At 35.9% G+C, this 21257-nt stretch overlaps 1 protein-coding gene across 1 annotated transcript in view; it reads left to right on the top strand.

Moving 5' to 3' along the window:
• The window catches only part of MRPL42 (mitochondrial ribosomal protein L42), a 33781-nt gene extending 13419 nt beyond the window's left edge, over nt 1-20362 (top strand). The window contains exons 5-6 of the mRNA XM_025881409.2: nt 2488-2651; nt 17442-20362. Of these exons, the coding sequence (XP_025737194.1) occupies nt 2488-2651; nt 17442-17487 (210 nt within the window). The 3' untranslated portion in view covers nt 17488-20362. The remainder of the gene's footprint in view (nt 1-2487; nt 2652-17441) is intronic.
• Nucleotides 20363-21257: the final 895 nt, after the last annotated feature.

Here is a 21257-nt window from a genome sequence, read left to right as displayed (position 1 = left end):
CTGCCAAAGCGAGCACATCTGGTTATAAATTCAGATTTTCATTGTATTGTAATATGTATATATGGTATTTGTAAAGCAAGACAATGTTACCACCTTGTGTTACATATATCATCATGTAATATTTAAAATATCCATGACTTGACTTTCCAAAACAGTGATTCTTTTTTTAAGATTTTATTTATTTATTTGAGAGAGAGAATGAAATAGAGAGAGCATGAGATGGGGGACGGTCCAAGGGAGAAGCAGACTCACTGCTGAGCAGGGAGCCCGATGCGGGACTCGATGCCGGGACTCCAGGATCATGACCTGAGCCAAAGGCAGTCGCTCCACCAACTGAGCCACCTAGGCGCCCCAAAACAGTGATTCTTAAAGACTTTAATGAGCTAGTGTTACTGATGGGAATATGTTATATCACTCGAATGTGTTGGGGAGGAAATGAGATTTTTTAGTAGTTGATGTCTTTAGGTGAAAAAGTACTCAAGTTACCATAAAGCATCATTTGATGACATTTCAGTCACCTAAAATGAAAACACTGAAATTTTTTTGTTTCCTTTGGATGTAAGAAATACCATTTTCATTGTATCTTACTTTAATGATAAGCAAGGTTAGAGATTGTAAACTTTTCCCCCCTAAGATTTTATTTATTTATTCTTTTTTTAAAGATTTTATTTATTTATTTGACAGAGAGAGACAGTGAGAGCAGGAACACAAGCAGGGGGAGTGGGAGAGGGAGAAGCAGGCTTCCCACTGAGCAGGGAGCCCGATGCGGGACTCGATCCCAGGACCCTGGGATCATGACCTGAGCCAAAGGCAGACGCTTAACGACTGAGCCACCCAGGCGCCCTTATTTATTTATTCTTGAGAGACACGGGGACGGGGGGGGCAGAGGCAGAAGGAGAAGCAGGCTCCCCACGGAGCAGGGAGCCCAATGCAGGACTCAATCCCAGGACCCCGGGATCACAACCTGAGCCTGAGGCATACAATTAACCAACTGAGCCACCCAGGCACCTGAGACTGTAAACTTTCAAGTTAAAAAATAATGGGCACAATTTATAGTTTTGGGAAATAAAAATTAAAGTAATAAGTGCTTTATTATTGGGGGAACAGTAACATTAAATAAGAACTTTATTATTGGAAAAGAAACCCAAAACTTGATATGAGAGGAAAAATATTTCTGACTTTTTTTTTTTTTTTAAGAAGGGGAGGAGAAAAAAAAAAGAAAAAAAGGGGAGGAGAGAGAGGTATGGGAGGGGTAGAGGAAGAGGGAGAAAGAATCTTTTTTTAAAATTTATTTTTATTTAAATTCAATTAACATATAATGTATTACTGGTTTCAGAGATAGAGGTCAGTGATTCATCAGTCTTATATAATACCCAGTGCTCATTACATCACATGCCCTTCTTAATGTCTATCACCCACTTACCCCATCCCGCAACCCCTCTCCCCTCCAGCAACCCTCAGTTTGTTTCCTATGATTAAGAGTCTCTTATGGTTTGTCTCCCTCTCTGGTTTCATCTTACTTTATTTTTTCCTTTCTTCTCCTGTGATCCTCTGTTTTGTTTCTTTTTTTTTTTTTAAAGATTTTATTTATTTATTTTACAGAGACAGATAGCAAAAGCAGGAACACAAGCAGCGGGAGTGGGAGAGGGAGAAGCAGGCCTCCCCCTGAGGAGGGAGCCTGATGTGGGACTCAATCCCAGGACCCTGGGACCATGACCTGAGCCGAAGGCAGATGCTTAATGACTGAGCCACCCAGGCACCCTCTCTGTTTTGTTTCTTAAATTCCACATATCAGTGAGATCATATGATAGTTATCTTTCTCTGATTGACATATTTCACTTAATACCCTCTAGTTCCATCCATGTCATTGCAAATGGCAAGATTTCATTTTTTTGATGGCTGAGTAATATTCCATTGTATATAAATACCACATCTTCTTTATCCATTCATCTGTTAATGGACATCTGGGCTTTTTCCATAGTTTGGCTATTGTGGATATTGCTGCTATAAACATTGGGGTACAGGTGCCCCTTCGGATCACTGCATTTGTATCTTTGGGATAAATACCCAGTAGTGCAATTGCTGGGTCGTAGGGTAGCTCTATTTTCAACTTTTTGGGGAACCTCCATACTGTTTTCCCAAGCGGCTTCCCCAGCTTGCATTCCCACCAACAGTGTAAGAGGGTAGGGAGAGAGAATCTTAAGCAGGCTCCACGCCCAGTGCAGAGCCTGACAAGAGGCTCGATCTCACAATCCTGAGATCATGACCTGAGCCAAGATCAAGAGTTGGATGCTTAACCAACCCAGGCGCCCCTATTTCTGATTCTTTAATCAATAATGCAACTAAGTAAAATTCTGTTCTGAAAACTTACTTACCTACTTTGAGGTACTATAATGAATTCCGGAGTGTGTTAATTGTTGTAAACTCAGTCAAATGCTGGCTAACATTCCTATATTTTGATGCTGTTGATTTCTCATTATTTTGTAGCCTATCCCTCGGCCAGATCCTGTGCATAATAATGAAGAAACACATGACCAAGTGCTGAAAACCAGATTAGAAGAAAAAAATGAGCGATTTGAGCAAGGACCCATGATAGAACAACTTAGCAAAATGTTCTTTACTACTAAGCACCGTTGGTATCCTCGTGGACAGTAAGTTCTTTTCTTTAATTCCCACTTGACAACTAAAAGAATGTGTAACTTTTCTTGCATTAACAAACTCCGAGGTTGTATTCTGCATGGGGAAATGAAACCCAGTATGATCACCTATTAAATGGTATTTTTTTAAATATATATATGTATTTTTAAAATGTTTTATTTATTCATGAGAGTCAGAGAGAGAGAGAGAGACAGAGGCAGAGGCAGAGGGAGAAGTAGGCTCCCCACCTAGCAGGGAGCCCGATGTGGGATCCCAGGACCCTAGGATCATGACCTGAGCCGAAGGCAGGCACTTAACCATCTGAGCCACCCAGGCGCCCCTTAAATGGTATTTTTAGATGTACAAATAGTGTAGCTAAAATGAAATAGTACTTTTTTCTTTTATTTTAGTCGGGGAATTTTTTTTTTTTAAAGACTTTATTTATTTATTCATGAGAGACAGAGGGAGAGAGAGTGAGAGAAGTAGAGGGAGAAGCAGACTCCCAAGGAGCAGGGAGCCCGATGCGGGACTCGATCCCAGGACCCTGGGATCATGACCTGAGCCAAAGGCAGATGCTTAACTATCTGAGCCACCCAGGCGCCCTTAGGGAATTTAACCAAAGCTTTCAGTGAATTTTGCAAGAATTCTTAAAAATTTTTCTGTTCTGTGATATAGTCATTTACTGTTTTTATTCATCCTCCTGCCAAATAATTGACCTTGTTCTCAGCCCACCTATCCATTTATTTAACAGATTTCAAGTTATTGTTTAAAAAAATAGCATATAGCAAATGATTGGGCAGTGTATATAGTTCTCAGTTCCTTTAGAAACTAGTTGCCCCTGTTTGCTAGTACTCACATTTTATTACATGGATTCTTACCTCCTTATCTGACTCTGTCTTTAAATATTTTTCTTCTTTTGATTCTTCTTTCTTTTATATCTATCTTATTCCCTACCAAAACTGAGAGGTGACCATTTTTAATGGTTTATGTTTGAGCAAACTTTGTTCTTACTCAGTCAACCAATAACTAAGCACTAGGCACATTTCATGGCAGGACATGCTTATGGAATTAATGAATATACATTCATCCACCTTCTCTACTAAGTGCTGGGAGATAAAAAATACAGTCCTTGTTTACAAGTTGTTTATAGTCAAAGAGAGAGGATAATATAGTAAATAAACAAAGGCAAGTGATTGAGCCTTGAAGAATGGTTAGGAGCTAGCCATGGGCAGAGAACGGGATGTCATAGAGTATGCTGGGGAAATTGCAAGTAGTTCAGCTTGGATGGGACCCAGAATATGAGGAAGGAGTGTAGGTCTTATGAAGGATTTTGTATTGTGCTGAGGTTAGATTTTATTTTCATTGCCAAATTTTAAGAAAAAAAGTTAATGCATTAGAAAATCATAAAGTGGGTTCTGTACTTGGGATACATGGAAGATGTATATGGAAAGGTGATATATGGAAAGTTTGGAGTTGGGGGACCTGTTTGGAAACTATTATAATAGTCTAGGTGAAATTTATTGAAGATCTTAATGAAAGGGCCAGAAATGGGACTAGAAAGGGGGAAAATAAAAGAAAGGACTGTGATAAAAGGAGGAAATAAAAGGAGGAAGGAGGAGGAAAAGAATTTTAATTAACAGCAGTATGTCACTGACTAGGTGTGGGAAGAGACAGGCAGCCTCAAGTTTCTGACAGAGGTGTTTGGGTGTATGGTGGTGCCATTCATACACATGGGGAACAGGTTTGACAGGAAGATGAACCCATTGTTGGTCATGTTGAGTCTGAAGGGTCAATGGATCAATCTGGTGGGGAGCAATTCTGAAAGCAAATGGATGTATGGATCTGGAGCTTGCTTTACTTATTTAGTTTCTCTTCAGAAGGTACTTCCTCCCTTATCCTTAGGTAAAATAGAGATTCCCTTATCCTTAGGTAAAGTAGAGATTCCTTAGGTAAAATAGAGATTCCTCAAGTCTCATACTCCGTGTCTTGCTGAAATTCATTCTAAGAGCTTTAATTACATTCATTATATAGATGACATGCAACTTGCTCCATTATACATTTTTTTATTTCCTTGCTCTTATTCCCAGTATCATGTCCTTAGAAATTTCAAAATAGATACCTGTCCAAAGTTTTAAATTCATTATAACAAAAACATAGCTCTTCTTTTTCTGTCTTAAAAAAGTTCCTCCCTTAATAATCTTTCTATAATTAAAAGTGATATTTCTGTATCAATTTCCCACGATAAAAATCTGCAATTTTTTGGCCACCATGGTGTCTTTCAATTACTGCTTCTGTTTTATCTCCTCTTCTTTGATTTTCCTTTCTTATTTAGTACCCACTTTGTTTATACATGCTCTCTGGGTTTTTCATAATTTAGGGTATGTGGAGACAAATCAAACCATTTCTTAGCCCCATATCTATGTCATTACTATATTCTGAGATTTCTTTCCATGATTCATAACATCACTCATGTTTATATTTTATTTTGTCTCATTATCCAGATATTCTAGTTCAAGCCCTATCTTGAAATTCTTCTGTGATGACTTTCAGTACCCGTTTTCTTCCTGTGTGTTCCATATTGCTGCAATCTTCTGCCGTCTTTTGTGTATAACCAAATCACTGTAATTATAAAAGTCCTGTAAAGGGGACTTGAAGGGAACAAAATTGAAGGCAAGAAGACCATTAGCGAGTCTTAAAATCATGCGTGTTATCCTCAGACTTTAATGTCTAGTATCCCACCTATGTTTCATTTTACTTACTTATTTAATCTTATTACTGCTTATTAGCTTTTCACTGCTAATGAATTTAATCTCCTGGTATGTCTTGTCCCATCAGGATTACTAGGCACTTGCAATTTTAAGCAGACTTTAATTAGATGCAGTTGATTATCCCAGTATCTCTCCTAATAAAGAGTTTAGCAGAAAAACTCCGGATACTAGCTTATGTATATAAAGAAAATTTTTACCAATAGGCATTGTCCTTGTGAGGCATCATCTTTCAGAATTTTAAATAAGCTAAGGTGTGATCACTAATCACTCAACAAGTATTTGTTTGCTATCTAAATATTTATTTTGGATTAATGTAAGCCATTATCAAGTGTTGATTTCTAGATGTCATTGAGCTCTTCTTAAACATCAAGCAGTATATAGGAGGATGTTTTATTAAATATTTCACAATTTTTAAATTAGGGCAATCAAAAGACTGGGACCCATTATGAATTTAATAATTGTGGGTATATATATCTTTTTAAATAAGCTTTTATTAACAGATACAAAACACTCGTTTAAAGTATTTTTAAACAATGCAGTGAAGTGTAAAGTAGAAATTTTCTTTATACTTACTCATTCCTTATGCCCCATAGTTAAACACTGTTAAACTCTTCCTATATGAATAGACCTATCTCATATTATACTCAATCTTGTGCTTTTTAAACTCGAGTAAAGCAGAACTCTTTTCTGAGTGTACAACTTTGTTTTAAAGGGGCCTGGGCTTACTCAGATCATCTTCCCTCTGCTAGTTACTAGCTATTTATTTAATCTTGTTATTTATTAAAGAAAAGAGAAATAATAATGCCTAATTTGCCTGGTGGTTTTTAAAATGTAATTGATTAATTAATTCCAGTGTTATATTAGTTTCAGGTGTACAATATAGTGATTCACCAATTCTATACATGACTCAGTGCTCATCATGATAAGTGTACTCTTAATCCCCTTCACCTATTTCATCTGTCCCCCCCACCCACCTCCCCTCTGGTAACTGCCCATTTGTTCTCTGTAGTTAAGTGTTTTTTAGTTTGTCTCTTTTTATCTTTGTTTACACATATGAGCGAAATCATATGGTATTTGTCTTTCTCTGATTATTTCACTTAGCAGTGTATATCCTCTAGATCCATCCATGTTGTTGCAAATGGCAACATTTCATTGTTTTTTATGGTTGAGTAATATTCCATATATATATATGTTTCATCTTTATTTACTTCTTTATTCATCTATAGATGGACACTTGGATTATTTCATGTCTTGGCTATTGTAAATAATGTTGCAATAAACAGGGGTGTGCGTATCTTTTCAAATTAGTGTTTTCATATTCTTCGGGTAAAGTCTGCATGGTGGTTTTGAGATAAAATATAATCATATAAGGGGAGCCTGGGTGGCTCAGTCGGTTAAGTGTCCTGCCTTCAGCTCAGGTCATGATCCCGGGGTCCTGGGATCAAGTCCCACATCAGGCTTCCTGCTCTGTGGGGAGCCTGCTTCTCCCTCTCTCTCTGCTGTTCCCCCGCTTGTGCTCACTTTCTCTGTCAAATAAATAAATTAAAAAAAAATTTTTTTAAAGATTTATTTATTTGACAGAGAGAGACAGTGAGAGAGGGAACACAAGCAGGGGGAATAGGAGAGGGAGAAGCAGGGTTCCTGCTGAGCAGGGAGCCCAATGTGGGGCTTGATCCCAGGACCCTGGGATCATGACCTGGGCCGAAGGCAGACACTTAACGACAGCCACCCAGGCACCCCATAAATTAAAATCTTTAAAAAATATATATAACCGTGTAAGTTAAGCACTTTTTGAAGTATCTTTTCTTAGATAGATTGTTTTGAGGTATAATTTACATACAGAAAAATTCACCAGTTTTAAGTATTCACTGTGATGAATTTTGACAAACGTGTATACAATTGTATGATTACTACCACAGTCAGAATAAAGACTGGTTCATCACTCTAAAAAGTTCTCTCTCTTTTTTTTTTTTTTAAGATTTTATTTATTCATTTGACAGAGAGAGAGAGAGAGAGAGAGAGAGCGAGAGCAGGAACACAAGCAGGGGGAGTGGGAGAGGGAGAAGCAGGCTTCCCGCTGAGCAGGGAGCCCGATGTGGGGCTCGATCCCAGGACCCTGGGATCATGACCTGAGCCGAAGGCAGGCGCTCAACGACTGAGCCACCCAGGCACCCCAAAAGTTCTCTCTTTTGCAGTGAGTTTCTTCCCTTTAACCCCACCCTTGGCAGTCACTGATCTCCTTCCTATCACTTTTTAGAATTTCATGTTTTTCCCTTTCTAGAATTTAATGTAAATGGAATTACATAGTCTGGAGCCTTTTGTGTCTGGCTTGTTTAACTTAGTATAATGCTTTTGAGATTCATCTTTGTTGTTGTCTTTACCGGTAGTTTATCCCTTTTTATTTCTGAGTAATATTCTCTTGTATGGATAGACCACAATTTGTTTATCTAGTCACGAGTTGTTGGACATCTTGGATTCTTTCCAGTTTGGGCCTCTTATGACTAAAGCTGCATAAATATTCAAGTACAAGTCATTATTGACATATTTTCATTTCTCTTGGGTAAATACCTAGGGGTAGGATTAGTTGGTCATATGATAAGGACATGTTTAAATTCATAAGAAACTATCAAAGTGGCTGAACCATTTTTCATTCCCAACAGCAGTGTGTGACAGTTCCAGTTGCTCCACATCCTTCCCAACACTTGCTATTATCAGTCTTTTTAATTTTAGTCATTCTGTTGAGTGAATAGTAGTATTTCCTTGTGGTTTAAATTTATGTTTCCCTAATTGCTAATAATTTTGAGCATCTTTTCATGTGCTTATTGACCTTTGTACGTTTGGGAGGGTTTTTTTTTGTTTGGGGTTTTTTTGGGGTTATTTTGGTGAAATATCTGTTAAAAGCTTTTGACTATTTTTAAAAAGCAGATTAGTTGTCATATTATGGTGTAAAACTTGTGGATCAAAGTCCTTTGTGAGATATATGTCTTGCAAATATTTTCTCTCAGTGGCTTGCTTTTTCACTTAATAGTGTCTTTTGAAGATCAAAAATTTTTATAATTTTCATAAAGTCCAATTTACAAATTTTTCCTTTACATTCTACTTTAAAAATCTTTGCCTAACCCAAGGTCACTAAGCCTTTCTTCTGTGTTTTCTTCTAGAAGCTTTATAATTTAAGCTCTAATATTTAGGTCTCTGATCCATTTATGGTTAATTTGTATATATGGTGTGAGGCATAAGTTGAGGTTCATTTTTTTGGCGCATATATATATATGTATATATATATATCCAGTTGTTCCAACACTATTAGTTGAATATATTATCTTTTACCACTGAATTGCCCTACCAACTTTGTTAAAACTCAGTTGACCCACATATGTGGGTCTAGGATGTCATACCATTCTGTTTTGGCTAAATAACTTTTAAGCCTTGAAATCAGGTAAAGTCCTCTAATTTTGTTCTTTTTTTCAAAGTCTCAGCATTTCAAACTCTCAGACTCTCTTAGGTCTTTTGCATTTCCATATAAATTTTAGCATCAGCTTATCAGTGTCTATAAAAAAAGCCTGCTGGGATTTGAAGGAGATTGCGTTCAGTCTCTAGATCAATTTCAGAATTGCTGTCTTAATGGTATTGAATCTTTCTGACCATTAAAATAGTATATTTCTCCATTTATTTAAGTCTTTAAAAATTTTTCACTTAACAGTGTTTTATATAATTTGCAGTGTATGGATATGGTACATTTTTTGTTAAATTTATTTCAAATATTTCATAATTTTTATGCTGTTATAACTAGTTTTGGGTTTTCAATTTCAGTTTCCAAAGATTTGTTTGTAATACAGTTTTATTTGTTGTAGAAATGTGATTGATTTTTGTTTATTGATGTTGTCTCCTGTGATCTTGAGAGTAGTTCTAGTAGTTTTTAAATATATTCCTTAGGATTTTCTGTGTAGATGATCATGGTATCATTGAATAAAGGTAATTTTACTTCTTTTACAATCTGTGCTTTTTATTTATTTTTCTTGCCTTATAGCACAGCTTAGAGTCTTAAGTAAAGTGTTGCATAAAGTGTTGAGAATGGACATCATTGCCTTTTTTCCAGTTTTAGTGAGGGAAAGCATTGAGTCTTTAAACATTGTGTGATGTTTCAATATGGGTCTTCTTATAGATGCCCTTAATCAGGTTGAGAAAATCCCTTCTATTCCTGGTATGGAGAGTTTTGATCATGAATGGATATTGAATTTTGTTGGATGCCTTTTTCTGTATTTATTAAAATGATCATAACGTTTTTCTTTTTTAGTCATGTGATGAATTATATTGAATGACTTCAAATGTTGTATGAACCTTTCATTCCTGGGCTAAACCTCACTTGGCGATGATATATTATTATTATTATTTTTATGTATTGTTTGGATTCTGTTTGCTAAAATTTTGTTGTAGAATTTTTACATCTTTGTTTATTAGGGATATTGGTCTATAGATTTATAATATCTTTGTCTGGTTTTGGTTTCAGAGTAATGCTTGCAACATAGAGTAGGTTTGGTACTATTTCCTCCTCTTCAGTGTTTGGGAAGAGTATGTGTAGAATGGGTATTATTTCTTAATGTTAGAATTGACCAGTGAAGCCATCTGGGTCTGGAATTTTCTTTGTGGAAAGATTTTTAACTGCAAACTCAACTTCTGTACTCAATAGAAAGGACTATTCAGTTTATCTCTTCTTGAGGGAGCTTTGGTAGTTTGTATCAAATCCCTTTGGGATTTGCCCATTTTATCTAGATTGTTGAATTTATTTGTACATAATTTATAATATTCCTTTATTGTCTTTAATATTTTCATAATCTGTAGTGATGTCATCTCTCTCATTCCTGGTATTGTTATTTTGTTGATTTTTTTGAGAACCAGCTTTTGGTTTATTGATTCTGTTGTCTTTCTGTTTCCTTCCTTCCTCCCTCCCTCCTTCCCTCCCTCCCTCTGCCTCCCCCTTTCTTCCTTCCCTTCCTTCCTTCCTTCCTTCACTTTCCTCCCTTTCTTCCCTTTCCTCCCTTTCTTTCCTTCTTTCTAAGTAGGCTCTACACTGGGGCTTGAACTCACAACCCTGAGATCAAGACCTGAGCTGAGATCAAGAGTTGGATGCATAACTGACTGAGCCACCCAGGCGCCCCAGTTTTCTATTTTTCCTCGTTTTTATTTCCTTCCTTCTGCTTTCTAGTTTCTTAAGGCTTATTGTTTAGAAACCTGTCTTTTTTAAGTTTTTAATGCTATAAATTTCCTATTAAGCACTGCTTTAGCACATCCCACAAATTTTGATATCTTTTCATTTTCATTCAGTTCAAAACGTTTTCTTGTTTCTCTTGTGATTTTTTCTTTGACCCATGGGTTATTTAGCAAATGAGTTAATTTCTAAATATTTGGAAAATTTTCAGATATCTTTCTGTTACTGATTTCTAGTTTAATTCTGTTGTGATCACAAAGCATACTTTGTATGATTTCAGTCTTTAAATTGATTAAGATTTGTTTTATGGCCCAGATTGTGGTCTGTCTTGGTAAATGTTTCACATATATTTGAAAAGTAGGTGTATATTGCTAGTAGTGTTCTAAAAATATCAATTAGGTCTACTTGGCTGATAGTGTTGTTCAAGTTTTCTATACCCTCACTAGTTTTCTGTTTATCTAATTGATTATTATTAGAGGAACATTGAAATCTACATCTGTACTTATGGATTTTTCTATTTCTCCTCCTAATTCTGTGTTTATATATTTTGAAATTCTGTTACTAGCTGTACATATGTTTAGTATTTATATTTTCTTGATGAATTGACACCTTTATCTTTATGAAGTCATTTTTTTTTTAAGATTTTATTTATTTATTTGACAAAGAGAGACACAACGAGAGAGGGAACACAAGCAGGGGGAGTGGGAGAGGGCAAAGCAGGCTTCCCGCTGAGCAGGGAGCCCGACGCAGGGCTTGATCCCAGGACCCTGGGATCATGACCTGAGCCGAAGGCAGACGCTTAACAACTGAGCCACCCAGGCACCCCTGAGATCTTCTTTTTATTGCTGCTAATATTTCATATTCTGAAACATAATTTGTCTGGTATTAATATAGCCCATCCAGCCTTCTTTTGACTAGTGTTTACATGATCTATCTGTTTCTGTTACTTTTAACTTATCTGTGTCTTTATATTTCAGGTGGGTTTCTTAGAAGTAGAATATAATTGGATTTTGCTTTTTTGTCCAATTTTACTTTTCATTTCAGTATCAAGCCATCTTAAATGCTGTTTCCTTTGATTTTTAGTATTTCATTTTTCTGTCATTTGCTCTTAGCTCACTTTCTTCATGAAATTTAATTTGATTATAGTCATTTTGAATAGCTGTTACCCCTATTAGCCCAACTGTATATAACTATAGGTGGCTAGATATCTGTTAATGTTATATCTATATATATTTTTTAATGTTATATTTATATTTGTTGGTAATTTTTTGTTTACATCTCCTGCTCTAGATTATTCTCTCTTCATCAGGAATGCATCTTTTGTTTTGTACTTTTCCACGTGATCTCTAATACAATATTCTTAATACAGTGTGTGAGTGCTCAGTTGCTGTCTGATGAAATATTATCTTACCTAATTATCTTCCCAGCTTCTTGAAGGTGTTCAGTTTTTCTTTTTCTTTTTTTAAGATTTTATTATTTATTTGATAGACAGCGAGAGAGGGAACATAAGCAGTGGGAGTGGGAGAGGGAGAAGCAGGCTTCCTGCAGAGCAGGGAGCCTGATGCGGGGCTCAATCCCAGGGCCCTGGGATCATGACCTGAGCCGAAGACAGACACTTAACCGACTGAGCCACCCAGGGGCCCCTCAGTTTTTCTTTGAAATGGTACTTTATTTATGGTAGTTTTGGGGGTGGTCCACTGGTAAGTTTCTCAGTGATTCTTAGAAGTTTTATTCCCAGAGTTTAGCTATCAAATTATGTGGGTTTATTCAATTCCCATTTCATTTAGGAGAGTCTCAGGTAGAGTAGGATGTTCCTTATTATCAAATTCTTAATCAAGGTCAGCAAAGTGAGTTTCATGATCCCAAGGTGTTGCCTCACTTCATTCAGTCCTGAACCTACATGCATTTAATTATTGACTTCGCCCAGAGTAGGTGGGCTGGAAGGGTAGGTAGCATGACTGTACAAAACTGATGCTATGAAATAGCCCAGTGGCCAATAAACATTGGTGATTAGATAATCTCAAGTCTGGAAGTCTAAAGTTAATATTGTTACTACTAAATTTGTGAATTGCCTTTTGCCTTTTCCTAACCCTGGTGATTTTATTTACTTTGGGATGGCAATTCAGAGAGTCTTAGATTTGGGCTTTATGCTGAGAGTGGGTGCTAGGGCTGTTTTGAATTTTTAGTGTGGGAGGTGGGTGATGAGGAAACCCTGGACATTGGGTTTGGGGTTAAATTGAACTTTTAGTTCCTTACCCTCTGCCTTTGCCCTTATGACTATTTTTACATTCATTTGTGCAGAGGTTGATTTCAAAAGATAACATATGTAACCATGCAGCTCCTGCTACTTCCTGTTTTGATATTACGGGTATGAAAACAAATTAAACTAGCTTAGCCATTACATTATATTTACCAGAAGTCATGGAACTTTGAACATACTCTTTGAAAGGTGCCCCTTATGCAAATCCATTTTTTTCATATTCCCAACAGCAGTTTGTGTTAGATAGCCCCTTTGTAAATAGTTGCTGAGGACATGATTATGAGTTGTTTTGCCCTCCCCAGCAGCCCCTGAGGTATCTCCTGTTGGCCTTTAGGGTCGCCAGTACTCAGAAAACAAGTATGTCAGTGCCCTTAGTTGCTAGCATTTACGTACAAGCTGTTTTTCCTTTCTTCAGTCTTCCTCAGTTGGCATGAAAAAAATCAAAAGTGATGGTGCATTCTTTCCATTATAATTCTTTCCAGAACACATCATTTTAGCAATATTACAGTCCCTAATGGTTGTGTGTGGGTTTTCTGTTATTTTTCTCCTTAATTCAACTTCAATAACTTCATTGAAACCCTTTTTACATATCCATAGTTCATATACTAGCTTGGTTTCTTCTACTGATTCCTTTTCATCTTTTTTACCTCTAAGTTTTGGAGTGCTCAAGGATCAGTCTTCAGTTCTCTGCTCCTTCCTGTCCCATTTTCTAAGACAGTGATTTCATCTTGTCTCATGGCTTTAAATACCTTCTGCATGCTAATGGCTCCCAATTCTATCTCTGATCAAGACCTGTCCCCTGATCTCCAGAACTGTATATCCTTCCAGCTGCCTACTTGACATATCTAATAGGCATCCCTAACTTAATATTGTCTCTGACTGAGCTTCTGATGGTCTCCCACAAACCAGCTTCTCCTGTAGCCTTCCCTATCTCAGTTAATGCTAGCTCCATTCTTCTGGTGGGTTGGGCCAGAAACCTTGGTGCCATTCTTGACTCTTCTCTTTGTCTTACACCCAACATCTGATCTGTCAGCAAATCCTATTAGCTCTTTCTCCCAAAATATATCCACATTTGACCAGTTATCACCATTGCTTTTGCCACCATCCTGGTCCATGCCACCATCTTTTGCCTGATTTATTGAAGTTACTTCCTAACTGGTTTCCCTCCTTCTGCTTTACTTCTCTATAGTCTGTTCTTAGCACATTGCCAGAGTAACATTTTTAAAACTTCCCTTAGTTCTTAAAATTTTTCTGTTGAAAACCTTCTAATAGTTTCCCATCTTACTCAGAAAAAAGCTAAAGGCCTTAACTGTTACCTATAAGAACCTGTGTGATCTGATCCTCCATTACCTCTCCACTCATTTCCTATTGTTCTCTTCGTTATTTACTCTGTTCTAGCCACATGGCCTCTTCGCTGTTCCTTGAACATGCCTTTCCTTCAGAGCCCTTTTACTTGCTGTTCACACTACATAGAATTCTCTTCCTGGGCGCCTGGGTGGCTCAGTCGGTTAAGCGACTGCTTTCGGCTCAGGTCATGATCCTGGAGTCCCTGGATCGAGTCCCGCATCGGGCTCCCTGCTCTTCGGGGAGCCTGCTTCTCCCTCTGACCCTCTTCCCTCTCGTGCTCTCTATCTCTCATTCTCTCTCTCTCAAATAAATAAATGAAATCTTTAAAAAAAAAAAAAAGAATTCTCTTCCCGCTAGTATCAGCAAACCTAGCTTTCTCACTTCCTTTGGATTTTTACTCCCTGGCCAACTTACTTGTTTTCCTGTTTCCTGCACTGGAATGTAAGCTTCATGAGGGTGGAGACTTTGTCTTGTTTTGTGTACTACAGAATTCTTAGCACCTAGAAGTAGTCGCTGGCATGTAGTAGATGCTCACACATCTAAAAATTAATAAATGAATGGTTAAATGATCCTGATTGTCATAATACCTCTTAAAAAAGAAGATAGTAAGCTAACATAGCTCTACTACATACAGAGTTATGTTGGAGGAAAGAAGGATAGAATGATTGAAAGAAGGCCAGATAGAAAGTAAGAAGGATTTGGAAAATAATTTTAAATTTCTTAAAATGTAGAGCAATCCTATAAATGTATGAATAGCAGTACTCTTTTATTTAAATAACTATTTTATTATTTTTCCATGGAGGCCACAAAAATTAGTTACTCCCATCAGTAGGAAACAGATCTGAACATCAGGCTGCAGTGTGAACCAGGAGATAAAAGTTCTGCTCTGGGTTAAGAACTGTGGACTTAGATGTCACTGAGTCATTGTGTAATTTAAGAAGGGTAACAGTGTGTCTTGGTTTTCCAGGAATAGTCTTGGTTTAACTCTCTTGTTAATTATTAATAGGTTGGGTTTTAATTATCTAAAGGGTCCGAGTCTGATAAGTTTTAAGGGCATCCTATAATTAAGGTGCTTGCCCCTGGCTGGTGATTGTAGCAGATATTGAAATTTGTGCATCATAAGAAAGTGTGACTTCCCCGGGGCGCCTGGGTGGCACAGTCTAAGTGTCTGCTTTCGGCTCGGGTCATGATCTCAGGGTGCTGGGATCGAGCCCTATGTCTGACTCCCTGCTCCACAGGGAGTCTGCTTCTCCCTCTCACTCTGCCTGCCGCTCCCCTCCGCTTATGTGCATGTGCTCTCTCTCTCTCTCTCTCCCCCCGATAAATAAATAAAATCTTGAAAAAAAAGGAAAGTGTGACTTCCCAAACCCCTATTCTGGTGATTAGTTGCTTTAAGAGAACACCTTTCAGGGTTGCACTAGTAAAACCTTGATTATCTGACACATAACTGGAACCTTTAAGAAAATGATAATTTTCTGTAATTTTTCTATGCCAGTATAAGTACTTGTAGAAAAGTTTACGTAAATTATATTATGCTACATGTATTATTCTACAACTTAATGTTCTGTGTTATTGTATATAGATGTACTTCATTATTTCAACTTAATTTGTTTTGTAATTTTCAAAAAATCAGTATCAAAAAACAATGTATAGGAGAGTTGCCTGTATGAAACCATAAGATAAGCAAAAAAGAATGCTTTCAATATCTTAATCACAAGTAAAGAGCATAAGTAAGATATGTGTCTTACCATTTATGGTGTAGAAATCCTTACATTGTATTTCCATATTAGCAAAAAAGTAAATAAAAGACCAACTTGCCAAAATTGGTCTTAAGGGAATTTTTGAAGAGAACTCATTACCATAAACACATGTACTCTTTGTGGATAAGGAAATGCAAAGAAGCAAAAAGAAAAATTCTCTCTGGTGAAATCACTCAAAGTCAATCACTGCTAACATGCATTTCATTTCTCTTTTTTTGTTAGCTTGTGTTATTTTTACATGGCTTTAATCATACTGTATATATAAATTTGCATCCTGCATCTGCCCCTCCCTGATTAATATTTAATATTTTGGTATTAAGATAGTTAATATTTTAACTATTTTTCTATATGCTTTAGACTAGATTTCCAGAAGAGGAATTACTAGATCAAAAGCTATGACTATTTAAAAATATTTTTTGATATATATTGCCACATTGCTTTTCATAAGTATTATACCAGTTAATACTTTAACAGGTTGGGTCTGATGTTGCTTATTTCATCACAGCTGTGCTTGGGTTGGGCCTTATGATTTTTAAAATATTTGTGATTGCAAAAACAAAAGTTCCTCACTGTTTTAATTTGTACCTCTTAACATTTTTGTGATGTACATTTTCTATAAACATTATTAATTGTATCCTATTGTATATTAAAACATGGTTTTGCAGCTTAAGAGACCTCCATTTAGGGGGAAACATCCCCTTATAAATAAAACTTAAATAGAGCATGTTCAAAATACAATTATTAATTTGATTTTGTGTTTTTTTAACATTTATTTATTTATTTAAATGTTTTATTTATTTATTCATGAGAGTCAGAGAGAGAGAGAGAGAGAGGCAGAGGCAGAGGGCAGAGGCTCCCTGCAGAGTAGGGAGCCTGATGCGGGACTCGATCCCAGGACTCTGGGATCATGACCTGAGCCGAAGGCAGACGCTCAACCATCTGAGCCACCCAGGCACCTTGCTTTTGTGTTTTTTTAAAGATTTTATTTTTTATTTATTTGAGAGAGAACAAGCATGAGCCGGGAGGAGGGGCAGACGAAGAGGGAGAAGCAGGCTCCCCCCTGAGCAGGGAGCCCGATGCGGGGCTCGATCCCAGGACCCTGCGATCATGACCTGAGCCAAAGGCAGACACTTAACTGAGCCACCCAGACACCCCAAGACAATTACTAATTTTTAATTAAGGATAAATTATCCAGGTTACCATATTGAAATTAACCCCAAGAGTGGCAAAAAATACTTTCCAAAATGCTTATTTAGTAGAAAACAATTTTCACAGTGGGGAAATATGGCTTATTATTAAGAAAAATTTAAATATTTATCTTGGATATATCTAACATTATATTAGGTTTCATTGATTTCATTGAGTACTAATGAACAACAAACTAATCATAGATATTTGATATTTCTTTCAGGAACAGTTAACATTTACTAAAATAACATCTTAAATATTTTCTTCTTTTCAAGGTATCATAGACGTCGTAGGAAACTGGATCCTCCAAAAGACAGATGATACTGAGGTTTTCAGGAATTGAAAAGATGTTATCTTGTGTCTCATTTGCCATTTGAGAAAATGCAATTGAGTATATTTACTAATATGTTATATAGCAAAATAATAAAATGTCTTCATGTATTAGAATGTATATTTCTTTATATATACTAGGGAATTGTGGATTTGACATTCTTACTTACAGAAACCTACTTCATCTTACTTTGCTTTTGAGATATTAAGATTTACCATTTATTTTTATGTGTCTAGTGTGATTATTTTATATTATCAGCCAAATATTGTTAGTATTAATAGAAATGTGCATGGTTCTCCTTCTCAAGGAGATTTTTAAATTGCCTTTGAAAAGAAACTCATGAGGTCCACCCAGAAAATAAATGTTACAATTCTTTCTTGTGGCTTCTAGGAAATAATTAAATTACGGTTGACCCTTGAACAACTAGAGTTTGAACTGTGTGGGTCCATTTATACACAGATTTTTATTTTTAATAAATATAGTCCAGTACTGTAAATGTATTTTCTCTTTCTTATGATTTCCTTAGTAACAGTTTCTTCTCCCTAGCTTTATTGTAAGAATACAATATAAAATACATATAACATGTAAAATATATGTTAACTGACTATGTTATTAGTAAGGCTACCAGTCAACAGTAGGCCATTAGTAATTAAGTTTTGGGGGAGTCAAAGTTATAGATGGATTTTGACTGCATGGCAGATTGGTATCTCTAACTCCCTTGTTCAGGGGTCAACTGTAGTTACATTTTAATTAGTTCTGTCTGCTGGGTCCTTTATATACATCATTATTAAATTCTCACAATAATCCTTTAAAGAAAGAGCATCATCCCCATTTTATGGGTAGGGCCAAATGACTTGAACCCTATCTGTTTAGCAAGTGGAGAGCCAAAATCCAAATGGTCAGGCTCCAAAGCTTTTTTACAGTGCATTACAGTGACAAAGGGGTATTTTCTTTCACCCAAGAATGTACTTTCCTAGAAAGAAAGTACCTTTTGCTTACAAATTATATAATTTGTTTTGAGATTTTTTTTTTTACTGGCTCTTTAAAAAATTATGCTAGCTTCAAAACACATGCAGCTCTGGTTAAAATGTTAGTATCACTAAACTAGTGTTATGAGAATGTTAATAGATTATTCTGCTGTTGATTGTCACTACCACCTTATATGTGATCCTTGGTGGCATTACTGCCCCTGTGATTTCTATTTAGGAGGTGAGGAATCTCTTAAGAAGGTGAAGTGTTTTATTCAAACTTGTAAAATATTTGTGGTATTTTAAAATCTGATGTAAAAGACGATTTCAGTGAAGTGAAATTGAAATGAAATTCATTGAAATGAAACTTCATTTCATTTAAAGTCTGTTATTGAATCTAGTTCTTTTAATAAAGGAACTCTAGCTGAAGGTTTAAATATTTAGTAGAATCTATGGAATAATAAATAGGGAAGAGTAAGGGAAATAATAATGGCCACCCTCTGTTATCAAAACGAAATGTTTTTTAGTGGCTTACTTTTTCATTAATATATTAGGGGGGAAGATTAAAGAAAAACAAGTTGATAGAACTTAATAATCAGAAAGTTTTACCAGACATGTTTAATGACATTGAAAAATGGTTAAATTTTTTTCAGGTTGATTTATATCCAAATTTTTATAAAGATTGAGATATGCCACATTTTAAAAGTAGGGAGAATAAAGAATTGAATTAAATAAAAAAATTTTTTCTAAGTGCAAAGATGTACTAAATGGAGATTGTTCAACTGTAAGATTCTTAAACCACACATCCGCATGTCAAAGCTTTGGAGAATTAACTTCAGTCTTATTGTATTAGAAATACAGATCAATACTGTAGTTGCTGGAATTTTGGTTTTCATGGATTGCTGTTATTTAGTTTTGCTAAGTAAGTACATATTCTGTCACCACCATCACCTCCTTTCTGGTCCTTCCATTCCCTACTACCCCAGGGGTACTTATTTGCCATCACCAACATTTTATTAAATGTCCACTTTTTTGTCTCCTTTTCCCCTGAAACTTAAAAACTACATAAGGTGGGACGGTCCTTTAAATGGAATAATTTAGCTTCATGAAAAATTCACTACCCAGTTCTTTTTTTTTTTTTTTTAACTACCCAGTACTCATTTGTCCATTGGTGAGGTGGATCAACACACGTTAGGCTGATAAAAGCCACTATCAGTGAAACCACCAGAGGGCACTCTCACATAGTGTTCAATTCAAACGTTGCTCACCCAAAGGTAGTAGTAGTAACTTAAAGTGCTTAATTACCAGAGAATATTTGGATGTTCTTTAGGTAGGAATGACTAGTAGAATAAATGGCAATAGTGAACTCATTATTTATTCTGTTGATCTAGTTGTGAAGCATTTACCAAACCCCTAAAACATATGAAGAGGCTTTATACTTTTTGCTAGCCCAATAGCAAAAAATGGTCCCTTCTAAGGATGATTGTGTCTAATTCACTAGGATCTACTGAGCTACTTAACTTTTATAATGATTTTTTTTAACCATGAATATAATACATTATTATTTTTTTAATTAAAAAATAGATAAATAGAAAATAAAAATTACCCATAATTGTCCCTTGTAAAGATAACAATAAAATTTTTGCTTTCCTTCTTCCATTTACTTCACTGCATAAATGTATTTCAGAAAATAAAAATAGTATTAATTATGCATGCTATTTTATAACTTGTTTTATTTCATTTAATATAATTGATTTTTTTGCCATATCATTAAATACTCTCATGTAACAAATGCATAGTATTGTATAATCCGGTTGTTATAATAAACTCCCTACTTTTAGATATAATCATTGTTTCTGTTTGTCCCCTATTATAAATAATGCTGTTATTAACATCCTACTAGATACTTTTCCTTTTTTCTAAAAGACTTTATTTTTAGGGGCACCTGAATGGTGCAGTTGGTTAAATGTCTGACTTGCTTTCAGCTCAGGTCATAATCTCAGGGTCCGTGCTCAGTGCAGACTCTCTCCCTCTCCCTCTGCCCCTTCCCTCCTCAAACAAATCTTAAAAAAAAGACTTTATTTTTTAGAACAATTTTAGGTTCACAGCAAAATTAAATGGAAGGTACAGATATTTCCCATATCCCCCCACATACATAGCTTTCCCCTTATCGGTATCACCCACCAGGATAATACATTGGTTACAGTTGATGTACCTATATTGAGATCATCACCCAGAGTTCATAGTTTACATTAGGGTTCACTCTTGGTGTTGTGCATTCTCTGGGTTTTGAGAAATATAGAATGGCATATATCTACCATTACAGTATCTGTAGCATAGGTTCATTGCCTTAAAAACTCCTAAAAATAGTGTCTGCCTATTCATTTTCTTTTCCTTCCTAATTCCTGGTAACCTCTGATCTTTCTTGTCTTCATAGTTTTGCCTTTTCCATAATGTTATATGTTAGGATCATACAGAATGTAGCATTTTTAGATTGACTTCTTTCACTTGCTAGTATGTCTTTTCATATCTTGATAGCTAATTTCTTTTTAGTGCTGAAAAATATTCCATTGTCTGGATATACCACACTTTATCCATTCACCTACTGAAGGGTATATATTCATATATTGAAGGGTATATTGGTTGCTCCCAAATTTGGGAATTATAAAGAAAGCTGCTATAAACATCTGTGCACAGGTGTGTGGACATAAGTTTTCAACTCCTTTGAGTAAATGCCAAGGAGCATGATTACTGGATTGTAAGGTAAGAATATGTTTAGTTTTGTAAGAAAC

This window comes from Callorhinus ursinus, unplaced genomic scaffold (genome assembly GCF_003265705.2).
Source record: "Callorhinus ursinus isolate GAN/ISIS: 27379988/994484 unplaced genomic scaffold, GSC_fseal_2.0 scaffold14, whole genome shotgun sequence".
Classification (NCBI taxonomy): Eukaryota; Metazoa; Chordata; class Mammalia; order Carnivora; family Otariidae; genus Callorhinus; species Callorhinus ursinus.
The sequence above is the reverse complement of the archived record's forward strand: the minus strand, read 5'-3'. Positions and strand labels throughout refer to the sequence as shown.